Source organism: Fusarium musae, chromosome 1, assembly GCF_019915245.1.
Source record: "Fusarium musae strain F31 chromosome 1, whole genome shotgun sequence".
Classification (NCBI taxonomy): domain Eukaryota; kingdom Fungi; phylum Ascomycota; class Sordariomycetes; order Hypocreales; family Nectriaceae; genus Fusarium; species Fusarium musae.
The window spans coordinates 1,414,928-1,441,400 of NC_058387.1; the positions used below are offsets into that span (position 1 = coordinate 1,414,928).

The 26,473-nt window shown below is 50.6% G+C and overlaps 7 protein-coding genes across 7 annotated transcripts; 6 read left to right on the plus strand and 1 right to left on the minus strand.

Moving 5' to 3' along the window:
• Window positions 1-765: 765 nt before the first annotated feature.
• J7337_000445 (uncharacterized protein) lies at window positions 766-1,872 on the plus strand (the record flags this gene model as incomplete). The annotated part of the gene is made up of 2 exons (XM_044818198.1): window positions 766-1,367; window positions 1,422-1,872. The coding sequence occupies 2 exons, from the start codon at window positions 766-768 to the stop codon at window positions 1,870-1,872; spliced, it is 1,053 nt and encodes a 350-aa protein (XP_044685900.1).
• A 546-nt stretch (window positions 1,873-2,418) lies between these two features.
• On the plus strand, window positions 2,419-3,042 carry J7337_000446 (uncharacterized protein; the record flags this gene model as incomplete). Its single annotated transcript, XM_044818199.1, has 2 exons — window positions 2,419-2,930; window positions 2,982-3,042. 2 exons carry the CDS (start codon window positions 2,419-2,421, stop codon window positions 3,040-3,042), a joined length of 573 nt encoding a protein of 190 aa, XP_044685901.1.
• Window positions 3,043-5,302: 2,260 nt separating this feature from the next.
• On the plus strand, window positions 5,303-5,774 carry J7337_000447 (uncharacterized protein; the record flags this gene model as incomplete). The annotated part of the gene is made up of 3 exons (XM_044818200.1): window positions 5,303-5,467; window positions 5,528-5,540; window positions 5,599-5,774. 3 exons carry the CDS (start codon window positions 5,303-5,305, stop codon window positions 5,772-5,774), a joined length of 354 nt encoding a protein of 117 aa, XP_044685902.1.
• A 716-nt stretch (window positions 5,775-6,490) lies between these two features.
• J7337_000448 (uncharacterized protein) lies at window positions 6,491-7,158 on the plus strand (the record flags this gene model as incomplete). Its single annotated transcript, XM_044818201.1, has 3 exons — window positions 6,491-6,501; window positions 6,590-6,896; window positions 6,952-7,158. The coding sequence occupies 3 exons, from the start codon at window positions 6,491-6,493 to the stop codon at window positions 7,156-7,158; spliced, it is 525 nt and encodes a 174-aa protein (XP_044685903.1).
• A 392-nt stretch (window positions 7,159-7,550) lies between these two features.
• J7337_000449 (uncharacterized protein) lies at window positions 7,551-8,686 on the minus strand (the record flags this gene model as incomplete). Its single annotated transcript, XM_044818202.1, has 2 exons — window positions 7,551-8,603; window positions 8,651-8,686. 2 exons carry the CDS (start codon window positions 8,684-8,686, stop codon window positions 7,551-7,553), a joined length of 1,089 nt encoding a protein of 362 aa, XP_044685904.1.
• Window positions 8,687-14,925: 6,239 nt separating this feature from the next.
• On the plus strand, window positions 14,926-21,370 carry GLT1 (glutamate synthase [NADH]; the record flags this gene model as incomplete). The annotated part of the gene is made up of 3 exons (XM_044818203.1): window positions 14,926-15,104; window positions 15,154-21,180; window positions 21,235-21,370. 3 exons carry the CDS (start codon window positions 14,926-14,928, stop codon window positions 21,368-21,370), a joined length of 6,342 nt encoding a protein of 2,113 aa, XP_044685905.1.
• A 1,712-nt stretch (window positions 21,371-23,082) lies between these two features.
• J7337_000451 (uncharacterized protein) lies at window positions 23,083-25,499 on the plus strand (the record flags this gene model as incomplete). The annotated part of the gene is made up of 3 exons (XM_044818204.1): window positions 23,083-23,737; window positions 23,794-25,373; window positions 25,425-25,499. The coding sequence occupies 3 exons, from the start codon at window positions 23,083-23,085 to the stop codon at window positions 25,497-25,499; spliced, it is 2,310 nt and encodes a 769-aa protein (XP_044685906.1).
• Window positions 25,500-26,473: the final 974 nt, after the last annotated feature.

A 26,473-nucleotide genomic window follows, 5' to 3' on the forward strand; every position in this document is an offset into this window, starting at 1 on the left:
ACTAACAACCAGGCCTCCACTGGAGAGAAATTCTGCAGGGCAGCCGACCTGAGGGAGTGAGAGCGGTCCGGTCTCCATCCGCAGCAAAGTTGTACAGTTGCTTAGAAAAGTCTACGTGCTGTGACATCTGCTGCCCATATCTTGACCTGTGGAACCCCCGGCCCCGGGCTTGTCCGGTTGATTTATTACCCACTCACCTCACTTTCACCTACCAATGCTAGGCTTGCTAGCCCACCTTCGTCATCCCAAACTCTTTGTGCGCGTGTCGTATCGTTTCTGACAAACAGCTGCCACTCTCAAACACCATACCACCCTCTACTCCGTAGTTACCGTGCCATACCACCTTGAACAGCCCAGGCCACTTTAGGATCTCTTGCTAATCCTCTAGCTTGGTATCCTTCGGTGAGCGTTCTTGTCCATAGCGCAGTTCCTGACACTGCAGATTGCGCCAGTGTCGCGCCCACATGGATTGGAATCGATCAAACGCTATGATCTAATTCGCGATTCCACTAACCCCATACTTGACTTATTTACTGTTCTGAGTTCAACCTCCAACTTCAACCCCTTCGTTGCCATTTTCCAGCCTTGAAAGACCCTTGTCTTGCTTTACCGACATTCAACATCGCATCTTTTCAGCCCTACCAAAAACGCAACACAACGCAACCCAACCTAAGCCAATCGCACACTACTACTTCAACAGGCCCAAAACCCCTCGATCCTCCAACCGTCCCGACGAACCGACATCTCGACGATGCGCCGCAAATCATGCTGAAGACGTCTCCAGCCTTGTCCGCCTCCGCCAATGCCTCGCCTACCGCCTTTCGATATGCGACGTCGTCCCCTCAGCACTCCTCAAAGCCTTCGCCAGCTCTCCGGCGACGGCCTTCTACCCGCTCCGACACTCCATCGTCCGCCGACGCTATGAAGTCTTCTCCAATACAGCGTCCGAAACAGTATGTCGCGAATGACTCTGGTATACATGGCTCACCCGAAGTCCAACGGCCGCCGTCATCAGTTTCTCAAAAAGCCTCTGCGCATCCTGCACAATCACCTGCCCCCTCACGCCCTTCTCAGGATCAGACTGTGCAGCAAGGCCAAGGCCAAGCACTAAGCGGGGTGTCACCAACTAAACGTCGAAGCTCTCCCACCCCGACCAATCCAGATGCTATTGCTGCTGCGAACTCTTCACCACAGACGAGTAAACGTGCCAAACCTGCTACGCCGCCACCAAAAGTGTTGCCAGATCGTTATGAGCTCTGTGCTGTAGAGGATATGGTAGAGTTGGTTGCGCATATGTTGGCAGAGTTGATCGCTACGAATGACGCCATCCGAATCTCGAATGGCGGACTTACACGCTTTCACTCAAGGTAGATTGCGGCTCTGCTCATTCGGATTTAATGGATTTAGCTAACATTCTACAGAACCGCACCTGGAATCTCGGTTCGAGATTACCTTCACCGTTTGGCAAGACATGCGACCCTCACACCGCCGCTTCTCCTGGCCATGGTTTACTACATTGATCGGCTGTGCGCCATGTACCAGGAGTTCACCATCAATACGTTGACTGTGCATCGATTTTTAATTACTGCAGCTACAGTCGCTGCTAAAGGATTATCAGACTCTTTCTGGAACAATACCACCTATGCTAGGGTCGGTGGCGTTCGAGTAGCAGAACTCAAATTACTAGAGTTGGAATTTCTCTACCGAGTCGATTGGAAAATTGTTCCAAATCCTGAAGTCCTCGTGGCATATTACAAGGGTCTAGTGGAACGAACCCCTGGCTATGTTTTAGAATCGGATGGTTCAGACGACGAAGACCAAGATGAGGATGATGACCCCGAAGACGGAGATAATGAGCCTTCGGACAGTTAGACTCGACACCAATTGGTTTTTTGTTTGGCATCGAGGCCAACAATCCGTCCAGTTTCTAGGATTACCCAACCAAGTTGGCTGTGCAGCCAGGAGATTTTTCACTAATTGCATTAACGGACCATGACGAGAGGAAAAGAGTTGATTCTGCATAGCACTGCATTTACAGGCGTTGGGGATAAGGGCGGTTTCATTCCGATTATATTGAGACGGTACACGGATGGGAAGGAATGCAAGGGTTGTATTATGTTAAACTTTCTGTACGAGAGCGTCTAGACTCAACTGTGAGCATTCACTGTAATCTGCATTCCCATGATTAAAAACTTCCTGATGAAACTGATCAGAGCTTTACCTGTTCTGCCTTATATCGATGATATCAACGGTGCATGCCCATTGTTTGTTGAAATAAATTAGCCGACAATCTACCGCCTCATACTGAAGCCTAGTACCTACTAGGAGCCCATGTGTCGTTTCCAAGCTCTAGAGCCGCATACTCACCATCCATCAACTACATCACCAATCAAGGCGAATCATTGCCCACTGCTCGCAATGAGGATCGCAACCTTCCTATCAACCATCTGCGCCGCTGCGCTCGTGGCAGCTGAGCAGCGCACAGCTCAAGTTTACATCCAACCTATCCTATCCTCACCCTCGACACCTCAAATCCTAGCTGAAGTCGCCTACGACGCCGCCTCACTCATCTCCACCGAGATCGTCTCCTACGAGGCCCCTGAGCTTCCCGAGACCGCATCCCTCATCCGTGTTGGCATCTACGACCCCAAGTCTTCGCGCTGGATTGCTGGTACAACTGCTGCCTCAACGGACAACTTTGACCGCGGTTACGCGCCTACGATATTACTCTCTGTAGATGAGAGCGGCGATGTGCGCAGTGTGGCGCTTAAGGGTGTGAGAGTCGATGCTGGGCAGACAAGAGACTTTGGACCCAAGGCTGTTGTTATCGCGGAGAAGAAGGGGGCTCAGCCTGAGTTGAACAAGCCGGTTGTGCTGTCACCAAACGGCAAAAAGGCAGCCGAGGAGGAGCCCAAGTCTTTTTTGCAAAAGTAAGTATTGTTGATTCAAAATGAGAGAGCTAAATGCTAACGTTTAAATAGGTATTGGTGGCTTATTGCTATCGTAGTTGTCATGTCGATGGCCGGTGGAAACGAGAAATAGACTTACATATGCAAACTGACGACTCTAACCAACCATTTTCCGCCAACCATTTCCTTTAAATCATCGTGACTCATATTGTTGGTGACCCAGGCATTGGGGTCTCTGAGTTGCGCGTGTGTCTGCGCCTACATGAACGTGATGATCTTTGCCCTGGCTCTTTCTTCCCCTCGTATGCGCGCCGTTTAGACTTTGTAGCTGAGGTAAGTGGGAGGAACAAAAGGGAAGGGCGATACCCTCGGACTTTATCATCATCATCGTCATCGGCCAGTATGGTTTCATGCTGGAGATCCGTCTCCAGATCCTTGAGCTTGCCGAATATAGCATTCCTTTGTGCAAAGATGAGCTATTCTTGTCGAAACAAGCCAAAAGCTCGGGGAATCCCTTACTATAGCAAAATCTTCCTACGGTATTCGATATGACTGACTAATGACTCTTGATATACAAAGCGGGTTTGAAGAGAGTTGCTTTGAACTCAGAGTCCTTCCAAAGGTTCAGATTTCTCATGCGTTGACGTTACAGAGAACTAATCCAGCGCGTTTGTCAACACATTGAGCTTCCAGCGTATGGATAGCAGCTTGGCTTGGAAGAGCGTCTGAAACCATGAAGTTCAACCATACAGCTACTAGGAACATCTTTTCAAAGCTCTTCCCCAAGTTGGGCGGCTTCAACGAGGAGTATTCTTTGACCTTGGAGTTCACTATTCAGTCTAAAAGCGACTCACGTTATCGGTATTCGCACCTTCACTTCGATTGAAAACGAAACCCAAACTGATTATGCCAACTCAATTGTGTCACGAGGGCCACCAAAGTTGCATAACAAATTCAGCCCTGAAGAGCTAGAGTATTGTGGATATCTAGGAAGATTGTTTGCATTATTGAAACCAACATTCCGGCAACTGGTAGTCCTGGAGGTGCCTGTGGCCAAGAAGTTCATCATGTGCGGCGAATGCTGCCCATAGACACTGAGGCATTGCTTGCGAAGTTTCCTCAGCTTTGAGAGTTTCGTGTGAGAGCCATCACGTCTCCATTGGGGAAACCATCATTCCATACCTCATGGTCTGCAGTGTGTAGCTGTATTGTCGTAGTTAGCTGACGTCTAATACCACTTGTATCTGTTTTCGGTAGTACTTTCTTAAGGACTTATTTTCGAGGACTTCAATATAACATTTGTCTATGGCACTAACCGGCCATACCACCTCAACCATATTCGTCTCATGGCAAATCCTGAACTTACCGCAGCACTCGCGTGAAAGTTCCTGGCTTACATGGCTTTGTAACTAATACATGTTCAATGCCTGGGACTTCTTCGACGCCTACCAGAAAGACTGGGAATGGCAGCACTTAGAATCGATAGGTCTGACCCCTACCTTGCTTGCTTCCTGTTCGAGTAACGATAAGACCAGTGGACTTATATGTAACTAGCGAGTTGTCCTTAGTATGCCGAAGCTGCAGCCCGTTTGCATTCCGGAATGGGCAGAAAAGCATCGCAGCAGGCTTCTTACGCCCTAAGAGAGAGGCGCCTATGATTGATATGGCAGATATCAGCCTCGTGTTCCAGAGGCATGAACGTGTTCTCAAGGACCCTCTCATTGCCCTACGGGAGATTTTGGATCCTAATTTGATCGAGTCTCATGGTGATACCATTGTACAACTTGATCTACCGGACGGTTCTGCGGACATAATATCTCTAGAACAGATATGAGATGAGAATCAGTAGGTTGTAACGACCATAACTCTTGAATAAGAGGGCAATCTGTGAATGAGAAAAGGCATTGAAGACTAACAAAGGAGGCATATTATGAGTCAGAAAACTTGTAGTATTAATTAAGGATGCCACAATATGCTGATCGAGAGGCTTATTAAGATACGATATACCGAACTGACCCAAGTCATTTCATTGATATATGGAGAAAAGGTCCTGAGTTATCTTACCTCGCCTTGCCCATCCCGGCCTCGTCAACCTTGAAGACAGTACAAGTATTGAGTATTCTAGCAGATCACGTGGGAGACTAGCCGTAGGCAACTTGGGCTATTAGTCCATATCAGGCTAGATCCATCAGTTAGTTCATCCTCCACTGGTTGCCATGGATATTAAGGGAACAAGATCTGGGTCGCACTTGCAGCTCAGCACCCGCAGCTCGCGCCGCATTTCGACCTTTGCATACATCCACTTCGTTCACCTCTTTTTGCATTCACACCGCTGCCAAACAACATCGCGTTTTTCACTCCTTGACTATTCGTAAAGCAATACCGACGTAACGATGGCCGACAACAACGCTACTCTTCCCCAGGATCCTTCCCAGGTCCAGGGCGCTGCCTTTGCCGAGGAGAAGGGAAAGGGAAAGGCTCCCGCTGAGCAGATGACTGAGGACACTGCTATGGATGAGGATGACGACGATGACAGCGATGATGATGATGATGAGGAGGTATGTGCTGTCGTCCTCCGTTGCTTGCTTCTCAACAATTGCTAACATTGATTTTATTAGGTCCCCGAAGCTGGTAATTACACACGCCCTGCAAAACCCAGACTATGAATCAAGCTAACCCACGCGCGCAGATGAGGAAGATGGCTTGGAGGAGATTGACCCCAGCAACATCGTCGAAGGCCGCCGTACTCGAGGTGCCCAAATTGACTTCGCCAAGGCCGCCGAGCAAGTCCCTGCCGACGACGAGGATGAGGAAGACGATGAAGACTTCCAGCCCCCCAACGAGGACATCAAGATGTCTGACTAAATGCACGTCGGGACCTCATCTGACGGATGTTTATGGAGGGGACAGTACGATGTTATGAATTTTGGAACTGAGCAAAAATAAAAAGGCGTGGGCGCGGATGATTATACATGTTTACCCTGTCTCTGGGCTTGGGGATCTAGGCGGCACGGAGTCGTGGATAGCATCAGCCACCTTTAGCATTCAACCGCTTGCATATGTACTGTACGCGTGCAGTTACATGCATTTATGAGCAATTTGAAATGACATGAATACAGTCAAAACCCTGTGCAAGATCAATGTTGAGATGCTTATCACGCGCTGATTTGAACAAATTGTAGCTATGCTGAAGCTCTGCCTGCCATGTTTGACTCACCTATGCCTACCATCCACAGTAAAACCATCATACTCGTCATTGTATACGTAATTAAGTGCCCATCTCAACAACAACTCAACTTAATAATCGTGACTTGTCCTCAAGTCGAAATTCAACACCGAGCTTCAAACCATGACACGGGATTGGACAGCCCCTCGGTACGTATCCTCCGTCCTCCCCCAATCCAATGAGCCAGACCGCTGTCATCAGCTAAGAGAACACCTAAGAAAAACAACCAGGGTATCGTAGGGGGGAGGACCCAAGATTCGCGAACCCCTCGGTAATTTTCTTAATCTTCATCTCCTTCATACACAAACCCCTTCTTGGTTCGTCTCCCCGGCTATCTGGTCTCGACAGAATAGTCATGGCGCAACGGTACGACGCTCTTTTGCAGATGGTGGCAAATCGCATCATCGGAACCCGAACAATCGATTCGAGACAGGATATTGACAGCGCATCATAGATTCGGTGCATCGTCGCTTCATCAGCGCGACTCTCGCAGCGCTCTCTTCGAGGGCTATACCGGCGACGCAGCATCTCGACGACCCGTTAGCGCGAGCCCAAACCGAGGATACGGCTACGGCGGATACGGAGCCCCCTCGCCTTCGCCCCTTGGACAGGGAGGTTTCGATGCATCAAGACCTGGTTCGTTCCGCTCTGCGACGCCGAACAAGAGGGGCCAGTATAGCGATGCGGTGCTCAATGAGCTTGAGAGCCAGAACGATGCGCAGGTGGAGGGTATTCTCGGCAAGGTCAAGGTGTTGAAGGACGTGAGTTTTACTCCTTTAAGGTTCGTTGGTGTAGGAGCTGACAGTTGGGTGATAGATGACGGTTGCGATTGGAGACGAGATCCGTGAGTCCTCGGCGCTGGCGGAGAAGATGAACGATAGTTTCGACTCGACACGCCTGCGACTTCGTGGCACTATGAACCGCATGCTTGTCATGGCTCAGCGAACTGGTGTTGGCTGGAAGGTCTGGCTCATCTTCTTTGCCGCTGTAATCATGCTTTTCATCTACGTTTGGCTATTCTGATCTCGGGCTCTACATACGATACGACTCGTATCATCGACTTAGGAGCATGGAGAGACACTGATTGACTGAGAAAAAGAAAAAGAGCTGTACGATGTGCATTCTGAATCGGCGTTTGGATGGGCGTTTTGTAATTTACAATAATGCATGATAATCGGCGATCTTGGCAGACACGGGAGAAGCATCACATCAGGCAACGATCAAGTTGCCCTCTACAAAGGTTGTAATCACACTTCTGGGCAAGCCTGTGGCAAGCAACCCGTCTTTCACCTACATATCGAAAGACGGGAAGCGCTCAATTTCAATTCTGCTTTGATAATGAACAATGAATGGGTATATAACACTGCTGTCTGAACTAGTCTAGCTGTTGGTCGTGTCGCATTAGTCGTAAAGTGCTAGCCGTGACGGGCTCGTCGTCCAGCGGGACTGCTCTGCATAAAACTACTGCCGTCTTGAGAGAGAAGGTTACTTAGATCCATGCTGGCGCGTGGATGTGCCATGCTAGAACGGCCATGGAAGGTGGGCGACATAGGACGAGGGAGTGTTGCAGAGCGAGGTGCGAAACTAACGTCAACATCGTCTTCATCATCATCCTCATCGTCGTTGGAGGACTCTTGTTCGCTACTGGAGATTTCAGCTTCAGAGTCGGTATGCTCGTAGCCGCCGCTCTCAGCCTCGGGGATATCTTCGTCAAGATCGGCATCCATGTCCATGCCAAGGTCATCGTCTTGCGCGAAGTCTTCCTCGTCGAGAAGACAGCCATTATCCTCTTCTTCTTCGAGTTCTTCGGTGTCGCCATACATGTCGTTAGCATCCGGCTCACCGCGGACAAGGGCTTCGCGAAAAGCGTCGTCACCCATCCTCATACGTGCTTGCATGAGGTCGTTCTGGCGCTCTGCTCTCAGAGCCTCATCATCTGTCTCTTCACCATCTTCTTCATCCTCATCCTCGTCCTCATCATCCTCTTCGTCATCGTTCTCATTCTCCTCGTCGTCGTCGTCGCCGCCGAAGGCATACCCTTCTTCATCCGCATCAGGAATTTCATCGTCTAGATCCTGAGCTCCGTCAAGCTGAACATCGTCCATAGTACCCTCGCCAGGCATATTATCCGCTTCAGCTTCAGCTAGTTCTTGAGCTAATTGCTCTCGGCGCATTGATTCTTGGTGTTCTTCTTGTTCCCGCTTCTCCTCACGCATCTGGTGCAATGTCTTAGGCAGACCTGGGGGTTTCAGCCAGCCGCTGCCATAATTCTGAACGTTCAGTCGTCTTCTCTGCATGTACTGTTCGTCTGCGGCCAGCCGAGCGAGAGCTGATCGCTCAATGAGCTTTGTTCGTTGTCGAGCTTGGTTTGCGCCATGTTGAATGTTATGAGTATCACCGCTAAAGTCGTCGAGAGGTCCAGATGGGGTGTAAGGACTGCGAGAAGATCTGTACCACAAAGAATGCGACTAGGTGTATTAGCATTTGTATTTGACTACATCCGTAACAGCCTTACGTCTCGCGGTGTGAAGTCTGGTAGTGTGGTGAACATGACAGCCAGGTCAAGACGCGGTCGCGTCAAGCTGTTAGGTGTAGCTATTGATGTTGTATTGACATGACATTTCCAGGACAACCTTTAGTTTCCTCTTACGAAATGGCGGGGCAGTTCCCGCCATAAACGCGCTTCAGCGCCTAATAGCCGCCATTGGTGGGAGCCCGTTGTCGAAACAATGCAACATTACTCCGTACAAGCTTCACAAAATGTCAATGAGTTAAAGGATTTGACAGGGTGCTTGATCAAAAAGTGATATGTGATTTATGAGACCTGAGTTTGGCTGGCTGTGAGCATCTCCGGTCGACTAAACACTACCTCAAATACGGCTGAATATTTTTCAGCGGCTGGGTCGGCTTGACATGAGCGGTTTACAGCAGAGGGCAACACCTTGCTCGTTCTAGACTCATGTCTCTGATCTGGGAAATGAAACCCCCAAAGAGCGACTGCAACTCTGTCGATCTGAAATTGAACTGAACTCACCGCCTTGAGCCAAGCTTATGATTTCCCGTCGGAGACTTTCTGATACGATCAACAATGAGACTGCAGGGAGAGTCGGTGGTTTATTCATTTCGTTTGGTAACCGAATCTTCGATTGCTGCGTGCTGTGCCTTGTGCTGCTTCAGCATTGGATGGGATGGATGGTATCTCGACAAACTCCTGCAACCGCTTGCATTACTGCCCTGCACCGTACAGCGCTAGACCCTTGCTTCATGCAAAGAATTCGTTCCATACCTTGGTAGGTAAAGTAAGTAGCTCGTAAACTATCTGTAGCAAAACTTCAGTTGGATATCGGAAGAAGTCGGAATCAGGAGTGGGAGACTCTCTAGCAAGCAGTGAGCAATAGCAACTCCGGAATTTCGCCGCAAAAACCGTCGGCCTCTCTCCGTCGGCCTCGAACTGAATGAGGTTTTGTTTTTTGCTCTGAATCTTCGGGGATCGGGAAGTTGGACTCTGGGCATCTCTGGTTCATAGGCTGAACGAAGCCATCCATGGATGTCTACGGATTGACGGCTCCGCAAGCCCGTAATGGAGATGCACTGACTGCACTTACTGCACACAGCCCAGCCTAGCAATATAGGCTACAGCGACAGCAGCAACAAGAGCAGCACAAGTTACATGAGATGCCGTTTAGCACCGCCGAACTCGCTGTGGTCCACAAGCAGTCTCCGCTCGAGGCAAACCAGCCAGCAACTCGCTTTTATTTATAATCTCTCAACTCTTGATTTGAGCTCCTTTCGGGATCCATTCGCCCGCCGCCGTTTTAGTATATTTTACATGCGGTATCAACGCCGAGAGATAAGCAATTGTGGCTCCCAGCGCTAGGGAGTACGGCCAACGCGAACGAGATCTGGTAGCATTGGACTGGATCCTTCTGAGTCTTGACTGTAATGCGGCCGAGACGAGTTGAGGGCGTACGTATTCGTGCAAGACATATGCTGTCATGTCTAACGGAAGACAAAGACCATACTCATTATGCATCGGGGAGCAGTGACTTGAGATCTGTACAAAACTCCTCAGATGTTGTCTGTCTTTCCCCAGACCACATGTCTTCACAGACCATGCTACCATTGGCCTCTCAGTGTTGTACCGGTTCGAATTGCCCATCTCAGTGACGTCTTTCATGCAAGCCCACTGCAACTGCAACACTTCAGAGAACCTAACCTCGCAGGCAGGGTCCCCGCAGGGACTCCCGAAGCATGGTGAGACAGGTGCATCTGCGCGATGGCGTCGACTAGAGACGGCGCTAGACGATCTTCTACCCTTGGCACGCTTTGGCTGCCGTGTGTGTGGTGTGCACGGCACGAGCTTGTTCCGTTTTAGTGCACCTGGAGAGATAGTAAACGGTGGTTGGCTCGAGATAAGAAACGACTCGACTTTGGAGACGCTGATTGGTCGCCTCTCTCAATTTTATGTTGTCCATCTTTTGACTGTGAATCTGTGAGATAATGAGGTGACGGCGATGAACATCACACGTGTAAGTGCCTCCCATCAACGATCCAAAGCGCTGACTCTGGCTCCGAGAACCAAAACGCTCACGTTGGGGGTCCATGTCCTCGGCTGGCTCTCAGATGCGCTCGGCGTCTCTCAGAAACATCCCGAGATCCCAGGGCATAATTTCAAAATTCAACTCCACTATGCAGTGTGGCCTGCTTCTCACGCGAGTCCAAGAGGGATATTCCATACCGGTAATGACCGCAGTTGAGGCAAATAACAGGGCAGGGAACCGACTCTAATTCTTTCAACCGTTGTAATGCTTGCGTCGACGTGGCATACCGACAGGCAGAAACAAGCAAGACAAGGTGGAAGATCATAGCCAACCTAGAGCCTAGATGATAGTCACTCTGTCACTTCACGTACCACACCAAATTACAACAAATGAGTTTTAACGTAGCAACAATCTGGCGTTTGCATGTACGTATGTAGGGACACTGGTTAATAGTGATTGGCACACGGACGGAATCACATCTCAAATCTCGCACAGAGAACCAGATGCAACACCAGCATCCAGCTACTCGGACTGAAGTGCAGTGTAGGTAGTGCAGGATGGGGGTTGATAGACGAATCAGGCCCATCTCAAACTCCCCCGCGCAGCATCTGTACGTCAAAGGTCCCGCCCCAGGTTCACAAGGACGCTGATGCTCATGGCTCATGGCTCCTCAGTGCTGCTCGTAGAGACGAGACAACGTGGGCGCGACATCGGACTAGCTGGGCTTTGAAAATGGCAAGACATGATTGGCGTCGCAAGTTGGGAGGTTGAGCTGATTCCTGCAGAGGAAGGTTTAACGTTCCAGCCGGCGTCGCACGGATTCGCAGCATCTTCCAGTCATTCGGCGCCATCCATAGACCCTAGACACCCTAATCCATGAACTCGAGGCGCTCGTCGGGAGTCAGAGTGCGGTCGTAAGTGGTTGGCTCGTCGTTAGCGGCCAAGCAGTCCATCCCTCGGCCGTATTTCTCTTACACGAAACCATGTTGCAAAGCTATTCACAGATTGACAGCTTGGCGGATAGATATGCGATAATAGGTTGCTGTAGCTGCCTATTAGCCTGTGCTTGATTGGACGCAATAACGAGGACATAGCCTCTCCGCGTCGGTTAAACAGGTCAGATTAGGCTCCATGAATGCGGAGAGCGGAGCATAGCGGAGAGGAGCGATGTCAACGGAAAACAGGAGCGGCGGAGGGTATTGCGGCTATGGTCCAGGGTGGGAACGTCGGAGAGGAAACAATGGCAAATGAGGCCATTCATGAAGGTTGATATTTGTATTAGAAACAAATTGAGTGGCTGTAAGAGGCTGACCGAACTACTGACCGCTAAACTACAATCTTACGGGGTTGCAGATGGAACGCACCTGGTCGTCAGGTCAGGTCAATGTAGGAGGTTCAAGAGTCAGGCAACGATCATGGAGTGGGTTGATTCACAACGCGGGGAGTCAATACTATTATGAGGGGATCCATGGGGAATTACGGAGTACCCTGTTAATTAATCAGAATATCAGCATGTATCGAAACAGATACATCTTGCCACCATTCACGTTGAGCGACGTGTATCCTTTTTTTCGAAGACGTACATAGTTGTTGGCAGATCTCAACCCCCCAAGACTGTAGATCAGAAATAGAGGGCTGCAGCAACACATTTCATATTCTGACTCATCTAATATGCTGCGTTGTGCATCTCCTAGCACATTGATATTCAAAAAAGATGTGCGCGTTTGCTTTCGTCTCCAAAGAGGAATCTGCCGAGGATGCAGGCCGATCTACGGAGGAGGGTGAGCGGAACACGGCGGACGGGCGCACCTCAAGGCCTAAGTCGAGGGCTTCAAAACTGAGTTCGGAGGAATTTCCGAAGCGTGAGAACGGGAAGTCCGTAAGGTGATTCTGAATGAACAGGTATAGAGAAACAACGGATAATGGTAGGGATAGTTGGGATTTGATACATGGAAGCAAGGTGTTGAGCGAATCGCGGAGTATGGAACGACATGTACAGCATGGGTAAATTTGGAGAATAACACGATGCTTGAGAAGCAAGCCATCCCTAGGCTTCAGCAACCCTTACAGCTTGTGTAACCAGCATGTCAGCGGAAGAGATGCCGAGAGTAAGAGGTGAGACGAGAAGTCCTGAGCTTCCTAATGCTGATGTATTGGAAAGGTGATGTTGCTCAAACAGTGGCATGTCAATGATGGGAGCGTCGTACAAATGCCTGTAACCTCATTTGCTTGCGGCTGTTTCCTGGCATGTGCGTTTTCTTCTTTCTCCTCTCCCCCAATTCCCGTCCACTCTACTGCATGTGGGAAACGGTAGGGAAATGGGGCCACGGTAGGGTCCATGCCGTGCGCCAACCTCGAGTTCGGAGCCAGCACGCCGAAGACAGATTCTCGAAAGAGTTGTAGGTGAATGATGGCTTGTGAGGACTGTTATTATTTTGGAATTGTATTCAGGATGAGGTTGAAGCAAAGCAGAGCTAAGCAGCACACAAGGGAATTGATGAAAGCCAACTTTCATGTGAAATGCCATTTCCTGACGTCCATCATACCTAACATTTGTGTCTACACAGGGTGCTTTTCAAGCCATCAACATATCAACATCATCGGTCCCCCCACTGCGCTATGCACAACCCCGGTATCTCGCTCTGACGCCGCATTCTCGACCTCGACCATAGGCTCTCTCCAAGCCCTATTCAAGATATACACCCCTACCAAGCTAGCTTTCCCCCTCATATACACCCCTCTCCCTGGCGGGTTCCTCCCCTCTACGCACGCCGTAGCCGCTCCATTGGATTTTTTTTTTGGTGTTCGCTTGTCCATTTTCCCTTTCGTGGGGCTTTTTTTTCTGAGCTGCTCCGAAGCTGGACCCAGTTGGATTGACTCGAGAAAAAGAGGCAGTGAACCATTGAGTTGTCACTGTTACTGCTATAGTTACTCGAGCTGCTATTGGACTGGCCTTCTTTTGCTGGACGGTTTCGGACATCAATTCCCTTTCTCCCGTGCCCTCCACTCTCACTCTCACTCCCACTCATCTCCCGCCCATTCATAAAAGCAGAGCGGTTGCCCTCCCCCTCCAACATTTTTCTCTTCTCTTGATCTCTTCTTCCTACTGCCACTGCTCTGTCCTCTCGCGTTCGCCTCTCCTTAGAATCTAACGTGCCCATCCTGCCTGCTACTGCACTGCAAGCCAGTCGCCTTTTGATACCCATTCGTTTTACGAATAACCTCTTTGGTGAAGAGGACCACCACTTGGTAAGTTTGTGATGAACAATTCCTATCGAAAGCAACGATTTCCCACCTGGGGCCGAAATGGATTCACTTCTGCATCTCCCACGACACCTGGTGCAGCTCCTCGACACAGAACCATCTGGATTAACGATATTCGGGCCATCGCTGCTCATTCTTGAGACCTGAACTGGCGACCTACCGAAATCACATGTCTCAGACAACAAGTGAAGGCAACATTTCTGGCGGACTAGCTTTACGGGCCTCTCCGATTGCGCTCCTCTGGCATTGGTGGCATTTGTTTCCATTTCCAACAGTTGGTGGCATTGCTGCAGTGACGTCCATCCCCAGGCGCCTCTTCGGCCCCCCTTGTCTTAGCCGCATGGCCGCATGGTTAGGTTGTTAGCATTGCACAGTCCATCATTGGCCCTGTTGCTCTAAAACATCCCACTCCAATGCAGCCAGGACAAGGGCCCCGCCCGGCAGACCACCGATAATTTGGTGGGTCGATGGCCCAAATAAGACAGCTCAGAAGCTTGGTCGAGAGCCTGCATTGTCTTGGAAGTGGATGTTATGATATGGACACTTCAGCATTGTCATGGCGCTGTTCTCTCGAGGATGCTACACAAAACCGTTCAGCCAGAACTAGAGGCTGCAGTGAGAGCTGCGGGCGCAACTTGGCGGGGCATATTCTCTGGTGGTTTTGAGTTATCGTCCCTTATCTCTACCCGATGCCGGAGCCACCAACGGTTTTTTCTCTCTATTAGCGACCCCTCAATGAACAGCAAACCCTGGACTGCCTCGGATAACCTTTCGGAACCTGTTTGAGCTCGTCGGGACTGACCCTGCAGCCTATTACACGGAGCGCGCCTAATTGCCATATCTTCCTTTTACCCGTGCTAATTAATTGAATGCTAGATCTCCGGTAGAGTGGCTACAGCTGCTCTTACCAAAGCGCCCCGCGATCCTACAACCCCACCGAACTCCCCCACAACCCCACTCAAGTTCGATCGAATCCTTGCCTAGCATGGGCCTAAACGAGGAATTCGACGACCGACATATTCAAACCGAAGCCGAGCAACAACCATACATACCTTATGAGTATCAGACTGAAAACAATGACTCGTGGGCTGGTGCCTTGCCGGTGAAGCAGGGTCTCTATGACCCTTCTTATGAGAAGGATGCTTGCGGTGTCGGCTTTGCTTGGTCAGTTACTTCTCAGATGATCATCTTAACCTCACTAACATGTTCATAGCCACATCAAGGGCAAGCCTAGCCACAAGATTGTTAGTGATGCCCGTAACCTTCTCTGCAACATGACCCACCGTGGTGCCGTGGGATCTGATGCACGAGATGGTGATGGTGCTGGTGTTATGACATCCATCCCCCACCGGTTCTTCATCAAGAACTTTGAGAAGGAGGAGGACATTAAGCTGCCTCCCCTGGGCCAGTACGCCGTGGGAAACCTGTTTTTTAAGCCCGACGAGGAGACTCTCCAAGAGTCCAAGAGGCAGCTGGAAGATGTTGCCGAGTCGCTGGGCCTCCGAGTCCTAGGATGGCGAAGGCCTCCTGTCGACTCGACTCTTCTAGGACCTGCTGCCAAATCGCGTGAGCCCATCATCGCTCAGCCTTTTGTTGTTCTGGCCTCTGCCTACGGTACTGGAAATGCTCCTGAGATGACCGACCCTGAGAAGTTTGACGAACGCTTGTTTGAGAGACAGCTGTACATCCTTCGAAAGCGCGCCACTCAGAGCATTGGTCTTCACAACTGGTTCTATCTCTGCTCCCTTTCAAACAAGAACATTGTTTACAAGGGTCAGCTCGCTCCTGTCCAGGTTTACTCTTACTACCATGATCTTGTCAACGCTGATTACGAGGCTCATTTTGCTCTGGTGCACTCTCGTTTCTCTACAAACACATTCCCCTCATGGGACCGTGCTCAGCCTCTCCGATGGGCTGCCCACAACGGTGAAATCAACACTCTACGAGGAAACAAGAACTGGATGCGCGCCCGTGAGGGTGTCATGCAGTCTGATATCTTCAAGGAGGAGCTCGAGCAGATGTACCCTGTTGTCGAGGATGGCGGTTCCGATTCTGCTGCTTTCGATAACGTTCTCGAGCTTCTTACCATCAACGGTGTTCTCTCTCTTCCCGAAGCTGTTATGCTCATGGTTCCTGAGGCCTGGCAAGGCAACCAGCACATGGACCCCAAGAAGGCTGCATTCTACGAGTGGGCTGCTTGCCAGATGGAGCCTTGGGATGGCCCTGCTCTGTTCACATTCGCTGATGGCCGATACTGCGGTGCCAACCTTGACCGAAATGGTCTCCGACCTTGCCGTTTCTACGTGATGGACGATGATCGTATCATCTGTGCTTCCGAGGTCGGAACCATTCCCGTCGAGCCCGAGACTGTCATTCAGAAGGGTCGCCTTCAGCCCGGTCGTATGTTGTTGGTCGATACACAGGCTGGTCGCATCATCGATGACAAGGAATTGAAGGAGGCTGTTTCGAGTCGATATGATTTCCGAGCCTGGCTCGATAGTGAATTGATTACTCTGCCCAAGGTCGTTGAGATCATGGAGCAGGCCCTGGACCTTGCCCCCAAACTTGATGACAAGGCTATCCAGGCTGACCCTCTTCTCCTCTCTTACGGTTATACTCACGAGCAGGTTTCCCTGTTGCTCGCCCCTATGGCCGCTGATGAGAAGGAAGCTCTGGGATCCATGGGTAACGATGCTCCCCTTGCCTGCCTGACCCAGGCTCCTCGTCTCCTCTATGACTACTTCCGACAGCTCTTCGCCCAGGTCACTAACCCTCCCATTGATCCTATCCGAGAGTCCATTGTCATGTCTCTTGAGTGTTATGTTGGTCCCCAGGGTAACCTGCTAGAGATGGACGCTTCCCAGTGTGGTCGTCTTTTGCTCCCCAGCCCTATCCTCTCCATCGAAGAGTTCAATGCCGTCAAGAACATGTCCAACAAGTACTCTGAGTGGACTGTCAAGACTATTGATCTGACCTTCCCCAAGAACCAAGGTATTCAGGGCTATATCAAGCACCTCGATGAGATCTGTAACGAGGCCTCTGCCGCCATCGAGTCTCGCGACCGTGTCATTGTGCTTTCCGACCGCAATACCTCAGCTGACCGCGTGCCTGTTTCCGCTGTCCTCGCTTCCGCTATGGTTCACCATCACCTCGTCAGCAACAAGTGGCGATCCATGGTTGCTCTCGTTGTCGAGACTGCTGAGGCTCGTGAGGTTCACCACATGTGTGTACTCCTCGGTTACGGTGCTGATGCCATCAACCCTTACCTTGCCATGGAGTGCATTCTCAAGTTGAACCGCGAGGGTCTCATCAAGAAGAAGACTACCAACGAGACTCTTATCCGTAACTACAAACACTCCTGCGATGGTGGTATTCTCAAGGTTATGAGTAAGATGGGTATCTCTACTCTTGCCTCTTACAAGGGTGCACAGATCTTCGAAATCCTGGGTCTTGATGAGACAGTTGTTGAGCGATGCTTCAGGGGTACGGCTTCTCGTATTCAGGGTATGACTTTCGAGCTTATTGCTGAGGAGGCTTTCCGATTCCATGAGCGTGGTTTCCCCACCCGCGAGACTATCCTCCCCTCCGGTCTTCCTGAGTCTGGCGAGTACCACTGGCGAGATGGTGGCGAGCCCCACGTCAACGACCCTACCTCGATTGCCAACATCCAGGACGCCGTCCGCACCAAGAACGACAAGTCCTATGAGGCTTACTCCCGCTCCGAGTATGAGCAGATCAAGAACTGTACCCTCCGTGGTCTTCTTGACTTCAAGTTTGAGGACTGCACTCCTGTTCCCATCGACCAGGTCGAGCCTTGGACTGACATCGTCCGACGCTTCTGCACTGGCGCCATGTCTTATGGTTCCATCTCCATGGAGTCTCACTCTACTCTCGCCGTTGCCATGAACCGTCTTGGCGGCAAGTCTAACACTGGTGAGGGTGGTGAGGATCCTGAGCGATCTCAGCGTATGCCTAACGGTGACACCATGCGTTCCGCTATCAAGCAGGTCGCTTCTGGCCGTTTCGGTGTCACTTCTGCCTACCTGGCTGACTCTGACGAGCTTCAGATCAAGATGGCTCAGGGTGCCAAGCCTGGTGAGGGTGGTGAGCTTCCTGGACACAAGGTGTCCAAGTCTATTGCTCGCACCCGTCACTCCACCCCTGGTGTCGGTCTTATCTCGCCTCCTCCCCACCACGACATTTACTCCATCGAGGATCTCAAGCAGCTGATCTACGATCTTAAGTGCTCTAGCCCTCGATCCCGAGTCTCTGTCAAGCTTGTGTCTGAGGTCGGTGTCGGTATCGTCGCCTCTGGTGTCGCCAAGGCCAAGGCCGACCACATCCTGATCTCTGGTCACGATGGTGGTACTGGTGCCTCTCGATGGACTGGTATCAAGTACGCCGGTCTTCCTTGGGAGTTGGGTCTGGCTGAGACTCATCAGACTCTGGTTCTCAACGACCTTCGTGGTCGTGTCGTTGTCCAGACTGATGGTCAGCTCAAGACTGGTCGTGATGTTGCCCTGGCTTGTCTGCTTGGTGCTGAGGAATGGGGCTTTGCCACCGCTCCTCTCATCGCTATGGGCTGTGTCTTTATGAGAAAGTGCCATTTAAACACTTGCCCTGTTGGTATCGCTACCCAGGATCCTGAGCTTCGCAAGAAGTTCACTGGAACTCCCGAGCATGTCATCAACTTCTTCTACTATGTGGCCAACGAGCTCCGAGCTATCATGGCTCAGCTTGGTTTCCGAACCATCAACGAGATGGTTGGCCACGTCGAGGTCCTGAAGATGCGTGATGACCTTCGAACCAACAAGACAGCCAACATTGACCTGTCTCTTCTCTTGACACCTGCACACAAGCTCCGACCTGGTGTTGCCACCTTCAACGTCCGAAAGCAGGACCACAAGCTCCACGTCCGACTGGATAACAAGCTTATCTCCGAGTCTGAGTTGACTCTCGACAAGGGTCTCCCCTCCAGAATCGAGTGTGACATCGTCAACACTGACCGAGCAATGGGTACTTCACTTTCTTACCACATCTCCAAGCGATACGGCGAGGCTGGACTGCCCATGGACACTGTCCATGTTAATATCAAGGGCTCCGCTGGTCAGTCCTTCGGTGCTTTCCTTGCTCCTGGTGTCACCCTTGAGCTCGAGGGTGATGCCAACGATTATGTTGGCAAGGGCTTGTCTGGCGGTCGACTGATCATCTACCCTCCCCGCTCAGCTGTCTTCAAGTCGGAGGAGAACATTCTCATTGGTAACACTTGCTTGTACGGTGCTACTACTGGCACTTGCTTCTTCCGTGGTGTTGCTGCCGAGCGTTTCGCTGTCCGAAACTCCGGTGCTACCGCCGTTGTTGAAGGTGTCGGTGACCACGGTTGTGAGTACATGACTGGTGGCCGCGTTGTTGTTCTTGGATCTACTGGCCGCAACTTTGCTGCTGGTATGTCTGGTGGTATTGCCTACATCTTGGATGTTCACGGTGATTTCCACTCCAAGCTCAACGGCGAGATGGTTGAGGCCAGTGGTCTCGAGGATCCTGCTGAGATTGCTTTCGTTCGTGGTCTCATTGAGGATCATCATCACTACACTGGCTCCGAGCGCGCAGCTCGCATCCTGGTTGACTTTAACCGAGCCCTTCCTCGATTCATCAAGATTCTTCCCGTCGACTACAAGCGTGTCCTCGAGGAGGAGGCTGCCAAGGCTGCTGAAGCCAAGCGTGCTGAGTACAACCTTCCTGCTGTCTCTGGTGTCCAGCACAAGAAGTCCGAGAAGGTTGCCAAGCTCCAGGATCTCGAGGAGGCTGTCGGTGACAACGCTGCCGAGAAGAAGCGTGCCCTTGTGCTCGACAAGACTCGAGGCTTCAAGATGTACAAACGCCGTCAGGAGAAGTACCGCCCTGTCAACTCTCGTCTCAAGGACTGGGCTGAGCTGAGCTCTCGTCTGGACGAGGACGAGCTCAAATACCAGTCCGCTCGTTGCATGGACTGTGGTGTACCTTTCTGTCAGTCCGAGACTGGCTGCCCTATCTCCAACATTATCCCTAAATGGAATGAACTGGTGTTTCAAAACCAATGGAAGGATGCTCTCAACCGTCTCCTGATGACCAACAACTTCCCCGAGTTCACTGGCCGCGTTTGTCCGGCTCCTTGCGAGGGTGCTTGTGTCTTGGGTATTAACGAGGACCCTGTTGGTATTAAGTCTATCGAGTGCGCCATCATTGATCGCGGTTTCGAGATGGGATGGATGGTTCCTCAACCTCCCAAGGTCCGAACTGGCAAGACCGTCGCGATCATTGGATCCGGTCCTGCTGGTCTGGCCGCGGCTGATCAGCTCAACCGTGCCGGCCACCTCGTTACTGTTTACGAGAGAGCTGATCGTCTCGGAGGTCTCCTCATGTACGGTATTCCCAACATGAAGCTTGATAAGCGTATTGTCAAGCGCCGTACCGACTTCATGGCCTCTGAGGGTATCATCTTCAAGACTGGCGTTGCTGTTGGTGAGGAGGGTCACCCTTCTCTAAACGACCTTCGAGCCAGCAACAGCGCCGTCGTCATTGCAACCGGTGCTACCGTTGCCCGCGACCTTCCTATCAAGGGCCGCCAGCTCGATGGTATTCACTACGCTATGGAATTCCTCCACAAGAACACCAAGTCTCTCCTTGACTCTGAGCTTGCGGACAACACCTACATCTCCGCCAAGGGCAAGGATGTTGTTGTCATCGGTGGTGGCGACACTGGCAACGATTGTATTGGTACTTCTCTCCGTCATGGTGCCAAGTCCGTCACCAACTTCGAGCTTCTGCCCCAGCCTCCTCCCGAGCGTGCCAACGACAACCCTTGGCCTCAGTGGCCTCGTATCTACCGTGTTGACTACGGCCACACTGAGGTTCGCCAGCACACTGGCAAGGATCCTCGTGAGTACTGCATCATGTCTGAGGAGTTCATGGATGATGGCTCTGGCAAGGTCAAGGGCATCAACACCATCCGCGTGGAGTGGACCAAGTCTCCTAGCGGTGGTTGGGACATGAAGAAGGTTGAGGGCTCTCAGCAATTCTTCCCTGCCGACCTCGTCCTACTTGCCATGGGTTTCCTTGGACCTGAGGCTCGTGTTCTTGGTGACGAGATCGAGAAGGATGCTCGCAAGAACGTCAAGACAGCCCCTGGCAAGTACAGCACCAACCTTGAGGGCGTCTTCGCTGCTGGTGACGCCCGCCGCGGTCAATCTCTTATTGTCTGGTAAGTTTCAACTATATCGATCCGCTTGAAAAACATCACTAACAAATGCCTCAGGGGTATCAACGAAGGTCGCCAGGCTGCTCGTGAGATTGATCTCTATCTCGAGAAGTATACCAACCTGCCTGTCACTGGTGGTATCACCAAGCGCACTGCGCAGGAGATTTTCAGCCAGATCAAGGTCGAGGCTTGAATTAAAATTGCATAGTTTCTTTATTTATTCTACATTTGGGACACAGGGAGCAACGGATCGGATACAGGATGATACCATGACCATGGAATCGGATATGATAAAAGGGGTCTGTTCAGGAATGATGAATGTATTAGTTATACCAATTTGAATGACTGTTGGCTACGACAGGCTATTAGAATATTCCATTCGGCAATTCTCACTATTGTGATGTTTTAGGGAGATTAAGAAAATGTTTAGGAAAGTTTTATAAAGATGATCCTAAACTTAGTGGAGTTTATGTTACTTTAGCCTTGCCCTAAAAAGAAATCCAGAGGGAGGGAGTCTCAGAGAGAGGAATTTGCGGTAATCCGTACTTCGTCATGAATGCCGGCTCGCCAAGGAAGCTTGGAGGTGCAGCATCGTTTTCCGTGTTCATGCGTGTATAGAACAATACCTGCTATTGGCTAGATCCCGAGTTCCAAAAAGTGAGATTCGCATTAGAGACAGGTCGCGTGCCCTCTTGTCGGCTTGAGCTCAAGTTGCATATTCTCGAGAGACATTTGATTGGTAAACATGACAACGACGCACTCATCGAGAGAACAAGCATCGAGCCTGTTGGTGGTAATACTGAGGCTGGATGGAGGTTTGAGTAATGCAACGTAACTCAACGCACGTGCTTTCGATGTTGCTAAGGAAATGATTTATTCGAATCTGGTTTAGCTGCAAACTCTAGTCAAAAGCCAATTTTTTTACCGTAGAGGTAGTGGCATGCCATGACAGAGCCTGAATACGAAGGATCTTGAGAGGTTTTCACACCCGAAAATTCTTCAGATCTCACTAACAAAATTTACTTGAAGCCATGAACTGAGACTGTTCGGCCAATTCTCTTCACGTGCGTAGATGGAGACACATGAATGCACGCAGAAGCAGGGATTAGACAGACGGGAATGATATGCACCTAGATTTTAGATGCATCCACGGCAATGGAACACGTGTGTAAGTGGTAGATTCTGATAGGGCAATTGGAGACAACCTCAACATGGGCTAACAGAACCTAGGCGACACGGGTATCAAGCTGCCAGGTCGCTTCCAGCGGGTTATGGGTCTGCTACGGTTGCATCTTCCACTGAGGGTTAGTTTCAGCAGCTGTTTTGGACACCGAAGAGCCGCTGGAGAGCTGTTTCTGTAGTGAGTGGATGCTGCCCATACTGTAGGTGGTCTAACCTTCACTGCCTTGCTTTCCGCTAGTGGGGCCCTGGCGTCAGGTCCAGGTCCAGGTCCAGGTCCAGGTCCAGGGAAGTCAGTCTCCATGTTGATCCATTGTTGCCCAGCCTTTTTCTCGTTCAACTTCTTGAAACTACAACTGTAACTTATTTTGTGTTATCGTGCACCTTCATCTTCGCACGTCACAACAACAAACTGCGATTATCATCCCTAATATCGCCGTATATACGCCCTGTCGGCAAGTCTAGCATTTCTAGACAGCATCATCGCGCCTCAACCGTCTCGTCTCCATTGCCGTGTCTCGAAGCTATAATCCGCTCTTGACGGAACTGCATCATCATTGTGTCATGCGCCGCAATTGAGCCTATTCCGAATTCCTCAACGCTTTACCTTTGTCTCAGGTACGATCTCTCGACGGTCTATCTCGCCCTACACAGCATCCTGTTGGTAGCCTGCTTGGAGATAATTGGCCTCTCTTGTCGTAAAGCTACGATCGCTATCCACCCACAATGCGCTTCGGTCGGACCCTCCGCGAGTCCATCTATCCGCCATGGAAGGACAAGTATATCGACTATGCGAAGCTCAAGAGCTTGTTGAGGGAGGATGTGGCCGATGATGATAACCAGCCGTGGACCGAGAAGGACGAGACTCGCTTCTGCGAAGAGATCTTCAACAATCAACTCGAGAAGGTCGCTCAGTTCCAAGAGCAACGCTTTAACGCTCTCAAGGAACGAGTTGACGCTGCTTTCGGCAAGCTCAAGGAACTCGCTCCCGTCGAGTCCTCAGAGGACGATGGAGCCCCTCAAAAGGGCGAGATCTCGGCTTCCCGCTTGCGCACTCTGGAATCAGAGCTTGACGAGATCACTAATGAGGTTCGTGAGCTCAAGAAGTATAGCAACATCAACTACACTGGCTTCCTCAAGATCATTAAGAAGCACGACCGGAAGCGAGGAGACCGTTACAAGGTCCGTCCTATGATGCAGTTGAGCCTTTCTCAGCGACCATTCAACTCCGAGACTGGTTACTCCCCGCTACTCAACAAGCTGTCCATCATGTACTTTGCCATTAGGCAACAACTCGAAGATGGCGGGGAGCAGCTGCCACCCCTGGATCTTGAGTCTCAGGGCGAGACTCACAATGGCGAGCGCTACACAGCTCACAAGTGTAAGTCAAATTCAAGACGTCTTCAGCTTTGTTGTACTATGCTAACTCAATTATAGTCTGGGTCCACCCTGATAACTTGCTTGAGGTCAAGACTGTCATCCTTCGACATCTACCGGCTCTTGTTTATAGTGAACAGTCCGCCAAGGAGCTTGATGGCAGCGACTCTCCGTCTATCACTTCGTTGTACTTCGATAATAAGCAATTTGAGCTTTATGGCGAGAAGGTCAACCGCAAATCTGAAGCAACGTCCCTGCGACTTCGCTGGTATGGACAGTTGGCTACTCGACCCGAGATTTTCGTCGAGCAAAAGACTGTCGACGACAAGGGTGGCAGCCAGGACCTCAAGTTCACAATCAAGGACAAATATGTTAAGTCATTCGTGGATGGCGAATACAACCCTGAGAAGGCGGTCGCAAAGATGAAGAGACAGAGCTTTGCTCCTGAAAAGATCGAACAATTCCAGGAGACTGTCAACAACATACAAAAATACGTCAAGGAGAAGGGTCTTAGCCCTGTTCTGAGGGCGAACTACGCTCGAACCGCTTTTCAGAAGCCTGCTGATGATCGTATTCGCATCGCTATCGATACCGACGTGGCATTCATCCGTGAGGACACTCTTGACCCCAGCCGCCCTTGCCGTGATCCAAATGAGTGGCATCGTCTTGACATTGACGAAAGCGAGATGACCTACCCCTTCAAGAAGATGAATCAGAGTGAGGTCAACCGTTTCCCTTATGCCCTTCTCGAGATCAAGTTGAAGGAGGATAGTCAACGAAAGCACCCCACATGGGTTGAGGACTTGATGTCCTCCCACTTGGTTCACCCTACTCCTCGCTTCTCCAAGTTTGTCCATGGTATTGCAGCTCTCTTTGAAGATTACGTCAACAACTTGCCTTTCTGGCTCAGTGATCTCGAGTCTGATATCCGAAAGGACCCTCAGAAGACATTTGAGGAGGAGGAGCAGCGACGTGCTCAACGACATGAGGACGTTATGGCTGTCGGAAGTCTGATCGGTGCGGGAGCTAAATCCGGGTCCTATAAGCCTGCCCAAAGCTCACCAGTCAGCAAGTCTTATCTGGCTGAACGCATGTCTAAGGATTCGATCACCCAAGCTCTTAACAAGCGTACGTCTACTCCCGCGAACGGAGAAGAAGCTGGCGAGAGCAGTTCCCAGCAACGGTCAGAGCAGGAGAGGTCCTACGGAACTCTCTCATCTGTTATCCCAGGATTCTCACTATCCAAGTACTCAAGGGCGAAGCGGGCATCTCAACAGCCATTGCCAGAGGGTGTAGTAGCGCCGACAGAATGGATCAAGAATATGGGCGAGCTCAAGGTTGAGCCCAAGGTTTGGCTCGCCAACGAGCGAACTTTCCTCAAGTGGCAGCATATCTGTATCCTTCAGGGCGGTCTGGCTGTCGGTCTTTACACAGCAGCTGGTGAGAACACACTCGCTTCTGTCATTGGTCTCTTGTTTGTCCTCATTGCTGTGTTTGCCGGCATATGGGGTTATGCAATGCTGAGAATCAGGCGAACCATGATTGTGGAGCGAAGCGGTAAGGACTTTGATAACATGATCGGGCCCATGATTATCAGTGGCTCACTAATGCTTGTGCTTATTCTCAACTTTTTCTTTGCGGTAAGTTATGTTTCTCCCTTGGTTGTTGATTGAAACTAATGATTATTGCAGTATCGGGAGGCCTTTGGGAAATTCAAGGATGATCAGAATAGCCTGGGAGAGCTCCTGTCTGAAGATCTGAAGTAATTGTAGACGTGATGGGCGAAAGAGATGGAGGGTGTATTGTATGCGTTCTACACAAGCTTTGATAGGATGGGCGTTGGATGTTGCATACTCGCTGGTGTTTTACATGATCGTTTACAGGAAGAATTGGCCATTACTAGCAATAGATGCATTTCAGCAGTTTAATTGTCTATGTTGTAGATGTTTCTATGCAAGTTTTGTATGCCCCTGGGAAGCTGCATGCAGGTCTGGGGGTTGGTCATGCAGGTTTATACGAAGTGTGACACCTCGACGAAGAGGGAGAGAGGGAGAGAGACTGAAGACTTGGTTTGAATGATTCAGTGATCAGACATGCCATCAACTGTGGATTGTCAAGCTTGCAGTTACTCAGAGAGAATACCGAGGGTATCGCAGTGAGCAAACAATTGGATAGGTAGCTACTATCTTTGAATGGCTGCGTGTTGGCTGCGCGTCCCCTCGGCTGTGCATCAGACACTTTCCGTTCAAATTAGGTATAAACTTAATGGCTGGTAATTGCTATAGCGACTTTGTTATTGGAGCTTCCCCTCTAATAACGTTGTGATTGACTTTCAACCTCCAACCACCTCTAAACATCAACTTTCTACTATATCCGATCTCTCTTGTTATATATCTCGATACAACAATCCCTGGGTTGCCTCGAATCTCGACCGCCTCGGATTAACAATTTCATCGCCAATCTGCTGCAAGACGCGCCACTAAAAAAAAGGGAACAGGCTGGCGTGGGGTCCCCCTGTTGCTTTGCTTGCGCATTGCCTCAACTTAACGCAGGGCGCTTGCATTCTCTTTCTTTTTTCTTCCACAGAGAAACAAACTCGAGAGCTTTTCCTCTTTTTTTGTCGTGCTTCAAAGGGAAAAGAGCCGGGGATAGCATCACATCGTCAATCATGTGCAACGTCAATTCTGCTTGCTAACGAGAACCCTTGTCTATCATACTTTCCACGCTCATTCAATTCTCC